The sequence below is a fragment of the Balearica regulorum genome, chromosome Z (assembly GCF_011004875.1).
Source record: "Balearica regulorum gibbericeps isolate bBalReg1 chromosome Z, bBalReg1.pri, whole genome shotgun sequence".
NCBI classification, from domain to species: Eukaryota; Metazoa; Chordata; class Aves; order Gruiformes; family Gruidae; genus Balearica; species Balearica regulorum.
In genome coordinates, this window is record NC_046220.1 from 6,372,579 (window position 1) to 6,386,690 (window position 14,112).

The 14,112-nt window shown below is 37.6% G+C and overlaps 1 protein-coding gene across 3 annotated transcripts in view; it reads left to right on the forward strand.

The window, feature by feature from the left end:
* EDIL3 (EGF like repeats and discoidin domains 3) overlaps positions 1 to 14,112 on the forward strand; it is a 271,141-nt gene that overhangs the window by 66,088 nt on the left and 190,941 nt on the right. For all 3 annotated transcript variants that reach the window (XM_075740487.1, XM_075740486.1, XM_075740485.1), the window contains exon 2: positions 5,977 to 6,105. In XM_075740487.1, the coding sequence (XP_075596602.1) occupies positions 5,977 to 6,105 (129 nt within the window). The remainder of the gene's footprint in view (positions 1 to 5,976; positions 6,106 to 14,112) is intronic.

Sequence of the window (14,112 nt, forward strand, 5' to 3'; positions counted from 1 at the left end):
AATAGCTATTCATTTTATTTCTTTAGAGGGAGCTTTGAAAAGAAGCCATATTTCATGTAACAATGTAGGAAATTCAATAAAAATATAGCTGCTGTTTTAGGTAGGAATGACAGTCCACCTCTTCCCATCAATGGTGAAATCAAATGCTTGAGCTACAAAACACCCATTACACAGCATACCAGTAAAGAGTGTTGGACCTCCCTAACAACTTGCGTGGCTAGCACCCTGAACTTGTAAATCATTACATTTGCAACTGTTTACCTGTAGATTTTGTCATGCCTTTTGTTTCAATGGGTGTCAGCATCCACTTGGACTCTTACAGTATGAGTATGTTTACCTCAGTATCAGCTTCTGTAAATTTCACTACATCAATATGTAATGCACACTAGATGTGTTCATATTTATATTTAATGCACATTATATAAAAGAATAAATAGGGTTGACTTTTTCCATGCACACTTTCTATTTCACAGAATAAACTCCGTTCTTAAATTATAGAAGAAAATGTGCCCAAACACCCAAATCGCCTTTCTTCTATCACTTTTTGCCTTCCAGTTTTGAAATCTTTTGAATCCATGCAATTTTTTGAAGACATGTTTCTTTGTCATCATTTCATTGTCTAAAGCAAATGTCACTTACAGTAACACTTCTGCCAGAAATCATAACAGTTATCATTCTAGGTGTTTGTTATGAGATAGTCAAGGGAAATTGTATTAATTTCAGGCTAATTATTTTGTGCATAGGGACTGAAATGCTTCTCCCATGCTTAATTCAGGATACTATACCTTAGTGTTTGGCAGGTATTCCTATCCCAGGAGCTATAATGTTAAAGAGTAAATAGTTTTAAGTTGGAGTAAATAATTCTTTTTCTTTTCTTTCACTGACAAACATTAGTAAACTGCAAATTGATTTGCATATAGTAATGGTAGCTGACTGTTCTATGTGCTTATACCACAAAGAATTCTTTATGAAGTAGAGCGTGCAGGTGGTTGTGGATGGTACTTTTCTGTTTGCAGAGTGCATCTTTAGCCTTCATATCACAAAAACTGTTTTGATAAACTCTGAATTTCTGTTCTTGACAAGGATTGATGGGCTAACTGTTACCATCATGGTGTGCTGCATTATTTATACACAGCAGTTGACTTCCTTTTTACAGATTGTCCTTTGCTGTCAAGAAAAGTGTTGCACTCTTCAGTCAAGAATCACGGAACATTTTGTAGGGCTTTACAGGATCAAAAAGTATACTGTATAGAAGTGTAAAGTTCGACAGAGTGGATTTACAATTTTTACCCTCCTCCCCACCATTACCTGCTTGTTGAAAGAAGCAATAGTGGTACATTCAGTATTTTGTTGAAAATAATATAGTTTAAGAGTAGTTATGTGAGGGTATGTCATGGAGCATGATGGACTTACATCTCCAAGGGTTTTTAATAAAAGAGATCCAGGGTCAATGATTGAGTTATTCACTAGGGACAAAAGCTGTTAGTCTTTTAAAAAAAGCCTAATTGCTACTAGAGAGCAAATATCTCACTATTTTATTTGATTTTTGATCTATATATATATACACTTTTTTTTTTTTACTTTGGAAAAGTAGGGAGGGTTCTTAATTAAAATTTTAATTTTGAGTATGTATAGATCGCCACTTTAATTTTATTCTTTTTGTCTTTTTTTTTTATTCTTAACTAACCATGTTTTCCAAAGAGAGGATGGACAGTTTGCTCAAGGACTTAGATGACTTAAGAATGTTCTGAAGAAACTAAAGACGTGAGGAAAAATCAAAATAAAAAATACCCCCCAAATTTAGTATCCTCTAATCATGTAAATGTTTTGTCTGCTTCTCAATACAGTATGATCTGAGATAGTGTGGATTACATTTCTACTTTAACTCTTCCATGCATTATGTTGTGGAAGAAGGAGGAAATATGTATGTGTATATACATATATATTTTATATATATATAAAATAAGCTACATATACAACATCACTTCAAAGCAAGGGTCACCTAAAGAGGTAGATGCAAAGTGGTCATGACTTCTGTCAGTTTAGTGGGGGGAACATGTGAGTATATCATTTGCTGATTCTGTTTCACAGATCCTTGCACCAAATTTTGATAGCTTGATGCAATGAGATTTTATTGTCTGACATCTTCCTGAGGATGAAGTAACGGCAGCAATAGTTGTAGTACATATTTTATATACAGTCTTGAGACATACTTTGATGCTTGAGTAGCCATGTAATGAAAAGTGCAGGGTTAGTCAGACATAGTAAAGGAAAACATAAATTATGTTTTTTATTTGACATTTGCATTCTTACTGGACTCCTTTCAGAACATTCTAATAAAAATACAATATTAATTGTCTTTTGATGCTTTTTAAATAATGGAGTTCCTTTTAGAGTGTTTGTTTAATTTACAGAAATTTGCGAAATTGCACAGTCTGTTGCACTAAAAGCATACTACCTATCGCTATGGAAAGTCAGCAGCACAGAGCACAGTTCTCTAAGAGTTACTATAAAGGATATAGTTTTTCTTTGCTTTTGTTTTACTCTTCCATTCACTGTAAGGTTAAATTCTAAAACTACTGCTGTGTTAAAAGTTGTGTTGTATGCAACACAGTATTTTAATGGTAACAAATCCCTTAATTAGTTGTGTTAAGACCAAGTGCACCCATATAAGCTTTTCTTATTAAGAACAGAGCCTTTAAAATAAAATTCTGTTCATCAAACTCAGTAGAATGTATAATAAATTAGATTTCAATATTTCAACATGAATGGCCTCTCAAGAGGCACAAAATGTAAATTGAGGGGAATATTGTTGATTAAAAGGTGGTATTTATTTTGTTCTGCACACTTTCACAGACACTAAGTCATAAATAAGGGTGCTAACATTTTAGGTGAGTTTTACTAATTTAAGTATGCAAATTTGCACAGCCTGGTATCTAGTCTTTAGTAGAATTATGGCTCACTTGTGTCTGTGCAGTTGCTTGTTTCTCTGACTGCATCATATTTGATGTCATACTATCGTATTATTTTAACCATTGTTGTTCAAAGTATAAATTTTCTTTCTTTAGCCCTCTTTAGCATGACCTGAATGAGACTGGCTAGGTAATTTTTTTTGTTGGAGCTTTTTGTCTTTTTGGTGGTTTTTTTGGTCCCATTTTATTTCTGTGATACGATATAATGACAATTGAAAATTTACACCAGTGACTGACAGTAGAGTTTGGGCCAAGGTGATGTGTCAAAAGAGCACTTAGTGCAGTTCTTTCCTCAGCATGGAAATAAATGACCGTTGTTAGAGGACAGCATCTGCTTTATTACTCCCAAACTGTAGGTCGGGTCATGTTACTTCAGACTGAAAAAGCCAACACGAATTTTCAGACAACTGAAAACTACACAGTTAAGTATGCATACTTTGGACATATTAGTTTCTGGAAATACAATGGAAAACTGGGGATGTGTTCTGCTTGTCAGTCAATATAAAACTTACAAATGGAAACCATATTTTGTATTTTTAATCTTTCTTTTTCTTTCTTGTATTGCATAATTGAAATCAGAAGAACACTGAATCAGGAAACACATAGTAAAAATGTCCCCTCTCATTTTAATCAGAACGTCCATACGGATTTGCATAATAAGTGCTCCTGCTCCAGATGCTATTTAATTTATTAATTTAATTAAAGGTGTGGGAATACAGTTGTCAGAACATTCAGTTAATAGTAGTTGTTTTTTCACAAACAAATGCCTAAGCCCCCTGAAATACAAAAACAAGCATCCTTTGCTACCCTAATAATGCAACGAGCACTGAAAATGAGAAGTCTTGACTTATTTAGATTCAGTTAGGAAGACAGATAATGTCTAGTCATTAGACAGATAATGTCTTATGCCATTGACTCTTTTCAAATAGCTCTACTTCTCCGTCAGGTGGACAATCTTCAAGACAAAACTGTTAATACCAAGAACATACACACATGACAATTCCTGTGTCATGAAGGCAGCTTAAAGCTGACAAATTAAAAATTCAATAAGATTAAAAATGACCCAGCAAACTAACTCACAACTAGAGTTTTTTGCACCTGATGCACATAATTCATAAAGGCAATTTTGTGCATCAGTTAAATTTCTTAAGTGACTGTTAGATTGGAATTCTCACACCAGGCTCTAATCTGAAGTCTATGTGCCAGAGGTGTTGAAAACATCCTTACTACTAGAATAATCCAAAATATATTATTATGTCAGTACTACTGGCATAAACAAGTCGATTTCTATAACTCTTTACAATTACAGGGCAAAAGACTGGCCATTGTTTAATTTAGCATGCAAAATTATGTTCTTATTTTTTAATAATTATATATCTGCCAAAAAATTGGCAAAACAAAACTGTCCTGCACAAATTATTAGTATTTCTAAAAGCAATACTGAGCAATAGAGAGCACTCTGTCTTATATGATGAAGCTTGAGATAAATAAAAAATGTGTCTAAATATATATTTAATTATCTGAGGAAAAATATTAAATTGAAACTAACCAAAACCTAGAGTATTCTTTAGGATTGATTCCAAATTGATTCAGGAACAGGATGCAATCCTTATTTCCATATATTTGTAGAACTGTGATAGCGTGGAGTCCTTTAAGGGTGTTAAAACAGGAATTACGAGAAATGAACAGACACTCTGTTCTCTCTTTTATATCTTCTCCTGAAGGCTGTTTCAAATAATATTGGATAGGAAATCACAATCATATGTTGTACACACTGGTGGTACTGGAGACGTGCTCAACTTCTGAGCATGTGTAGCAGCCCTGTGGCACATCTTTCTGAGTTTATGTCTTTTTGCTGTTGATCACCTCAACACTGATTGACTGAACAGGCTTTCTTCACTGAAGAGCAATTGAAGGATAAGCAAAGTCTTGTTTATTTATTTATTTAGCATTATTTAAGCAGTCTGAAGCTTCCCACTGTGCCAGTGCTTGTCCTGTGTCCCAGGGAATTTTAAAGCATAGTTGGTTCATTGCATAGCATAGTTTTGAAGCTAAGCATACCTTTGTTTCTAACTAACTGATTTTTTCCAATTCTGCAATCAAATTATGGGAGAACTTGATAAAGTTCTCCCCAAGACATGGAAGGGACTGTCAAGGAGCATAGAGGGACTGTGGCAGCTCAAGTCCTTTAGTGTCCATCCCTGCCATGCAGTTGGTGGGTCACAAGTCATAGTGACAGCCTCCCTGGGGGCACAGTGTGAGCAGACAGCATCTCTGACCATGCTCCACATCAAAAATCAATGACTGGGTGTAAACTTACTGTTAGAATTAAATTGCTCAAAACACTTTAATGGATTTAGTCTATACTGTCAAACTTCATCCTGGGATCACATATAATTGGCCGTCATGTGGCTGACATAAAGCCAGCACGCTGCTGGCCTGAATGCCATGCTCTGTGTTTAGCAGAAATACAGCTGCATGCCAATGCCTCATCTGGATCAAATCTGTGCCCTTGAGTGACTTAAGAGTAAATGTGGAGCATGTGATGATGTAACCACAGCCACAGCTCTTTGCTTATGAACCAGGTGATAAGCCAACAGCCTGAACTGAAACCACCATTCAACTTTATGTTGAAGGGAACCTGGTGAGGTAGAATCCTGGGTGAATTCCAAGTATATATCCTGAATGACTTCAAATGAGAGAAAGAAAAAAAAAATATTTTTTGTTAGATTTTATTACTGTTTGCAAGTGAATAACTGTCAGTACATCTAAGAGAATCACATTTTATGGAGTAGAAGGCTAGGGGAAGATGATTACAAAGAGGTATACTGTTGAGTAAATATAAAATGGAATTAGCCAAAAGGTACTGAAAGGACATAGAAGTTGTCATTCCTTTTTATTCTTGGTTATCAGCAATATCTGCCATACTCAGACCTTGTGCATAACTTTTGGAGAGTTTTATACAGGAATCTTTTTTTTTTTTTTTTTTCCCTTTAACCCACAGGAGACATGTGTGACTCCAGCCCATGCAAAAATGGTGGCATCTGTCTGTCAGGGCTGGATGATGATTTCTACTCATGCGAGTGTCCTGACGGCTTCACAGATCCCAACTGCTCTAGCATTATGGAGGCTGGTAAGTGCAAACTTTAAATGCTGGAATAGTTGTCTGAGTATTCCGTTAGTCTTTGGCTGTGATTATGTCCACTGGTTGGCCATTGCATTGTTCATTATCGGTTTCTTAACCTTATCTCTATGTCATAGATATCTATATCATAATTAGCGGATAGTTAAAGCAGTATCTGAAAAGTGTATCTGCAGAACATAATCACTTAGAAAAGTTCAGCACTCTACTTCACAAAGAGAAAAGATCACAGTTGTGACTTGAAGTAATCAACATTTCTCAAAGATCAATGTAATTAGATATTTCTTTATATCCTTCTGCTGATCAATGTCCACTTAAAGCTTGGTTTCTGATAGTTTTATGCTTAGGTCCTGTGTAAAGACTAATTGCTTAAATAAGTGAAATTACACAAACAGTTACAGTTTAGGAGAAACCAGAAGCTCCAAAACATCTGGCAGGTCAGGCCTCTGTCTTAAGAAAACTTAAGGAGAAAATTGAAGTACAAGGGAAAAGATTGTAGACAGCTCATTGTGTCACAGGCCGTCTGATCATTTTTGATGGAGTAGAAGAGCCGCAAGGTGACCAAGCTCTTATATGATCCCAAAGAAAGTATAATAGTACATATGGTAGAGCAAAAAAATAAATACACATTACTGTTTAAATAGGTACATTTTCTGCGTATCTCTTCCACGAAATTGTGGGAGTTAGGTTGGGAAGGTAAAAGATACAGAAAAACATTGACTTTCAGAAGAGATGGCAGTGTCTCTTATTTTGTTCGTATTAGGAAAATACACAAAAGTGGAGGTTCTGCGGCAGCACCACTTGTCTGAAGGCTTTGCATGCCCTGCTTGCATTTCTTCTGCTGACAGCCAAAGTGTTTGAAAGCAGTATGACCCTCCAAGTATTTCATATCGTACATCCACGCCTGTGATTCATCAGTCTGGGTTACACTAACATGCTTCTGTCTGTGACAGCTGAGTAGTGGTCACATGTTTTGCTCCTGCCAGCTGTACTGTAAGACACCAACCTCGGGCAGAAAGGCAACACCAAAAGCCTTGCTTCTGCAAATGTCTTGTGGAAACTATCACATCTAGGCTCAGCACCTCTCTAGCACTGCAACCATCCTGAATCTGTGTGGTTTTAATTTTTTAGTACATAAATAAACGCTACACAGGCGCAATCTGAATACACTGTTCTGGGGATTAAGTATATCCCTCTCTATCATGAGATAAGGCGAGCGAGACTTAGTCCAGGAACCCAGGGTTATTTTGGTTTTGTTTTCTGTTTTTGTTTTCTGAAAATAATGCTACGGTTGTTCTGGGAGTAAATTCTAAGTCTCCACAATGCAATTTTAAGGGAATATGGGTTTAATTTTATTTCCCTGAGGATAAGCTTTCTGCAGACAAATGAAGTAGTTCCTGTGAGAGAATAACCAACTTTGGTTGGACACCAACTGCATTTTTTTGACTGTAAAATGTCATAGTAGCTGGTTATTACCTAACATTTGGAGTTGCCCAAGAAACTACTTGTTCCCTTGGTGCAGCCACACAAGAAACTGGAAGACATTGCCTCAGAATCCTGTTTTCCACCCCTTTCCCTACCATTTTTCTGCACACTTGAAGGGTCTGAATTTATCCTACAGCTGTATGTCATACTACCCTAAAATGTCCTTGACATGGATTTACTGCAGGAAACTTCTGAATTTATCATGTATTTGGTTGGCAGGAAATTGCACATAACTGGGAGGATGGCAATCACAAGTGAATCTGGGATAAAAGTATATTGTGATAATTACCACTGTTATTTACATGTAAATATTAATAGGGTTTTAAAAAAATACATATGTACTTAACTAAATTCTTCAAACAATTCCACAAAATCTCAGTTTGGTAAACAGAGTAAAGCATAAGCAAATAGAGAGCTTGAGAATATCTGGTAATCACAGTGCCTAAGCAGGCAGAATATTACATTTTTAGTTTGCAATCCAGAGGGAGTATCTACTGGACAACATTGGTTAAGTAAAGGACTTATTAATATTCCTCTATTAGCTAATATCCAGAGTGTTAATTTAATTTGTGTTTGTTCTGTATGATTATGCTACCTGTATGGATTCAGAGACTAGCCATTGCTTTTGGGAAACTTTAAAAATCGTTTTAAAAACAATCTATTACTTTTTAGTAAAGGCTGTCTGAGGCTTATTCAGCATTTTATTTCCCTATATAGAGTCATATAAACCACAGAAAAAATGGCATTTCAAGATAATATTTTGGTTCTTCCTATGAAAATGATGATGATTAGTGTAAGCTATTAGTCAGACTCCATTACTTCAAACACTGGAGTATGTCAAGTAAAACAATCAGTTGAAAGGTGGGTCTGTGAGGAGCCCAGCAGTGCAAGACCCCGTGTGATCACTTTTACCAAGAGTGTTTATTAGCAGATGTACGATTGGAGAAGGAATGCTAACAAAGGTTACTTCTCTTTGGCTTTTTAATGAGTTACTGCCCAGAAGTTATTTCTCTTAATCCTTAGTATTGTAAAAATGTTTCTTGACAATTTCCTGGGTAGTTGAAAACACTAAGCTGGTTGAAAATTAGGCATTTAGGATGTCAGGAGGCACTGAGTAAGAAGAAAGGGGGGGGGGGGGGAACAACACAGAGAAGAGCCTGTGTCAGCCTGTCTCCCCTTGAAAGGGCTGTACAGCAAATTTTGAAAGCAGGTGAGTGTTCTGTGCGGCCCTCTCATTAGATACTCCACTGTTGATCTCTGGAGACTAGCTGGAAAGTCACAGATTTTCAAGGAACACACCTCGGACAGGAGGATTTCATAGTAAAGGGTAACAGGCATTTTACTCAACCAGGCATTAAAGTGGGTAAATGAAAGACAATGTCCTACAGATAGGAAGTTATAAATTCATGTAAAGGAAAAAAGATAGATGCATAAAAGCATATAAAGGTAGGAAGATTAAATATTCAGGCAGAAGTCTTAGGCAGAAGTTGATCAACAAAGAGTCAAGACAATTTGGGAGCTGCATGAATAGTTCAATGACTTAAGAATGTAACTCCTGATACTATCTTACTAAAACTAAGATGTAAAATAACCCAACGTGATCGTAGCACCTTATTTTAGTCTAAGAAAATTCATTACTGCTGTTTTTTTCTAAATTTACCCATGGGAAATCCTGAAATCTGGACCCCTCTGCCATACCTCTCCACAATTTTCTGATCCTGTAACTTTGAGTTTTTACATTTTTGTAAAATGTTTGTAATATGTAATTTCTATATTTTAAACTACTAATCCTGTTCCAATCCTACTCTTTCTGTAATGGTAATCCTGCCTTATTTCCTATGTTTCCTTATACTAAATACTGTACATAATCATGCTAAAAGAGTTGAGATTAGATTATAGATCTATAATATCACCCCATTTGTGCAGCCAGGTAATTTCAATGTTTTGTGTATCCTAACAGATTCTGAATATCTCATATACTGGCAGAGAATAAGAGAGAAGCAAGCAGGAGAAAAGTACATTGTCATTCTTTTCAGTACAGTACAACTTCCAGTGAGGTAGAAAAGGATTTAGCTAAACAGTTAAGAGTAAAAGGTAATTATATCAAGCTTCCCAAATAGCAGAATGTTTCCCAAAGATAATAAGTACACTATGGCCTGAGTTACCTCTTTAGCAGACTCCTATCTATATGTTTGGAAACATGAATTTTAGCCTAGATTGAAAAAAGATTCACATGTAATTAAGGTAGGTATTAAAATGCATTACAAACAAGTTGACAGACTTTACTTCATTTAAATAAATCACATGTAATGCTCAGAAGCCATGTAAATTACAAAAATACCATAAACTACAACTGTTACATACAATTAATAGAAGTCTTTAATACATAATGTTCAGGAAAACTATTAGCATGCATCCTAATCAACATGTGTAGTTGATGAAAAAAAAATAGCTTAGTCATGAGGAAGCAATGACAGTGCTTATTAAAATAATACTGGGGGAAATTTTTTCTACATAAAAATTATTCCTGCTTTGTTTGCTGTGTGCTTAGAGAAAAACAGGGAGAGAAATATATAGAAGATAAAAGTTAAAGAAAGAGCAGCTAAATTTAGTATGCCATAAGGCTACCACGGTATGTACCATGAGTGACCATGGTTCATGGTTCATTGTTCACGTTTGAAAAATGAGCAACTTAAAACTATTCAGTTTTGATCTTCCAAATCTGAAATTCAGTAGCTGTCTGGGAGGATAAACTGGTAAACATGTTTAGTTTGTGTAGTGGAAAAATAAATGATGTACAATGACAGGGAGAGTAAAGGAGCCACGAGCACAGTGGAGAAGAGCTGGGAACAATCTTCAAAAGCTGTATTCAAATAGGCTGTTGGTTCCTTTTGGAACATGTCTTTACCTTTTGTGTCAGCTCTCAATACTCACTGAGAGGAGCTCATTATTGAAAAACATGGTAAAAATGTCTGTGTGCATTTTAGAAGGGTGGGAAGGCAAGTTAATTCTCTTACACACATAATACAGCAAACTTGGGTCTAAGTGGAGCATGGTGGCTGAGAGAAGGGAGGAGAGCTGAAAGGAAAAAAAGAAATGCCAGTTTTGCATTAGACGTTGATTCTGCCAAGTAACTTAAGAAGTGAGTGTGAGTTTCCTTGTTTATCGCATTGAAATGTTTTCTCTACTAGTTTAGTCTTTCCAGTATTCAAAGGAAACTATTTCTTTAACAGCTATTGTCTCTGAGCCTGGGACGCAGGAATCAAAGGGGTTCTTCCCTTTTGATATTATTAAATAAAAATTCAGTAAGATGGATTAGACCCAGAGTACTATGATCTGTTGTTGACTTTGTGGCTTTATTTGTACAATCTAAGTCTCTACATTTGCTGTCCTGACCGCTGCACTGACAGGACAAAAGCTTGTAAAAAAATTAGTAGGGGTAAATTTCTTTTATTGTTTTCCAGTCAGTTTTTAATGCCATGAGTGGATATGACTGAATGATTTCAAAGGTGGTTTTATAGCCCTACAAGATGTGATTTTTTAAGGAAGATTGTTTACACCATGCATTGAACATATGTACTATTGGATTTTCTCTCTAAGGTAGAAATAATGAAATGAATCCCTTCTTACAAAGAATTCCAATGGCTTAGTGTCATCTGTATCTAGTATGCAATTGATATGAAGGTAGCTGCCTTAGCTCTAAATTAGGTAGCCTGAAATAATGGTAATTAAAACACTGGCAATCACAAAATCAGAGTAGTTGAGGATAGCAGGCACTTCTTGAGGTCCCTAGTTTAACCCTACTTCTCAAGGGAGGATCAGGGCTGCAGGGTTCTCAGGGCCCTGTCCAGTTGGGTTTTGAATATTGCCAAGGATGGAGACTTCATAGGTTCTCACAGCAATCTATGCTAGTGTTTGATCACCTGCTGTATTGTGTCTGGCTGGAATGGAGTTAATTTTCCCCAGAGCAGCCCTCACAGCGCTGTGCTGTGTATCAGTACCAGCAGGGTGTCCGTGACACACCATTGGTTTGGCTACTGCTGAGCAGTGCTGGCACACACCAAGGCTGTCTCTACAACATTCCTCCTGTGGTGGGGTGACCCAGGCTGGAGGCCAGGTGCCCCTAGAGCCGATCTGTCACTGCCCTCCTCAGCTGGGCAGGGGGGAGAAAATATCACGAGAGGCTGGTGGGTCGAGATAAGGGCAGGGAGAGATCACTCGCCAGTTACCGTCACGGGAAAATCAGACTGAACTGAACTTAAAGAAAAATTCATCTCATTTATGACTGAGCAAATCAGAGCAGAGCAATGAGAAACACAGCCAAAGCTTAAACCCCATCCCCCAGCCCTCCCTCCTGCCCGGCCCAACTTCACTCCCCATTTCTCTCCCTCCTCCCCGGCAGCGGCACAGGGGGACGGGCAATGGGGGTTGGGGTCAGTTCCTCACACGCTGTCTCTGCCGCTCCTTCCTCCTCAGGGGGAGGACTCCTCACACTCGGCCCCTGCTCCAGCCTGGGGGCCCTCCTCTCCCACGGGAGACAGTCCTCCACCACCTGCTCCAGCGGGAGGCCTTCCCACGGGCTGCAGTTCTTCACCAACTGCTCCAGCGTGGGGCCCTCCCACGGGCTGCAGTCCTTCAGGAACAGACTGCTCCAGCGTGGGTCCCCCACGGGGTCACAAGTCCTGCCAGCAAACCTGCTCCGCCGTGGGCTCCTCTCTCCATGGGGCCACAGGGCCTTTCAGGTGCAACTGCTATGCATACTTAAGCCCTGCTTCCTGGGAAGTGGCTGGACATCGCCTGTTCATGGGAAATAGAGTATAAATCTTTTTTTTTTTTCTTTGCTTCTGGGCGTGCCCTTTGATTTTGCTTTATTAAACTGCCTTTATTTTGACCCACAAGTTTTTTGCCATCTTATTTTTCTCCCCCCTCCCCTGTCCTGCTGAGGAGGGGAGTGACAGAGCGGCTTGGTGGGCCCCTGGCATCCAGCCTTGGTCAACCCACCAAACCTGCACAGTGAAAAAACAAGCAAACAAATCCCAAACCCCCAAATATGTTTAAGGAGAATTTTGTGAATTTTAATTTCTGTTCATTATCTTGTCCTGTCACTGAGAAGACCCTACCACTGAGAAAACCATGGCTCTGTTGTCTTTTATTTCTGTGAGACTTCTCCAAGCTTAACAGTTCCAGCTCTCTGAGGTGCTCCTTACATGTCAGGTGCTCAAATACCTAAATGATTTTAGGGAAATAATTACATCCATTAGTCTGTTGGAAGTGCTCTCCCTAGTACAGTACAGTACTCATTGCAGATTGCCCAGGATACTGGGAAATAGAGTGTGGATTCCAGATTTCAATATCTGCTGTCACTGCTGTGTGTGTAGTGTCATGCAAATTGACTATATTTATTTCTATCATGACAGAATCTACCTAAGTGACTTATTCACCATGTTTCTTATTGCCAACACAGAGATTATATTATATGGCTCTGAGTTCTTCAGTAAAGTGTTATATTTTGCTCTTGATACATACTTGATACTCTTGATATTATTATTTGAAAAAATTGCTAATGAAAGGACCAACTGTTTATATTTTCCTTCTTGAAAATAATTTCAATGTTCTGTTGGTATAAAGTGAAACAGCAGAATGGTAAGTTGGACCTGTGTCTATTTGAATAATCAGGTTTCACGGTTGAAGGTTAGTCTATTCTGGGAAAAGGGTGAGCTGGAGTGGGAGAGAGGGGTGTAGACAACAAGCTCTTCTCTGCTGGGCTTTATCTATGACACCTATGTTTGGATATGTGCTGAGTTTTTCCTTGTGGGCAAAAAGGGAAAGAACTAGTTTGCTTGGACAATAGCTTATTGCTGCAGAACTCTTAATAATGTCCAGTTTTCCACTTCTGAGCAATGAAAGAAGTTGTTAAGTGGAGCCCTATCAGCATGACACCTGATTAAAATGAAGCTGATTTTCTGTGAATCTGATTTTTGTTTCGTTGGTTTTAGTGGGAAATATCCTCAAGGTATTTGCTAAACTATTTGAAGGGCACTCTTGTATTACTTTCATTATGATTAGAATTTGCAGTATGAGTATGCACTACTAAATTTCCTCTTAGTAAGGCTGTAGCAGTTGTATGTTCAGTATGTTGAGGGCATTTCTCTGTGTTCTGTTCTGAAGTCTATAGCCTATAGTTTCACATCTTTGTTACAGCACTGTTCTATGTGGGATTCACTATAAAACAGATTTTTAAATAGGAACTATCACATAATCAGGGCGCTTGGCTCATTTGGAGATGTTTTCAAACGTTACAGAATTCTGATGAAAGGTAATCAATGGATATTAATAAAAATAATTTGACAAATTAAGTCTTACCTCTTCATTTCTGGGTAGCCTGAAGAGTGCATACTACACAGTAATCTAAAATGAGTAAACTAAATGCATGTAAGCAGAATGGCTTAATAAACAACATTAAATGCAGTGCAGAAACTATTGTAAATGATGATTGCACAGTGTTTGTGCCAA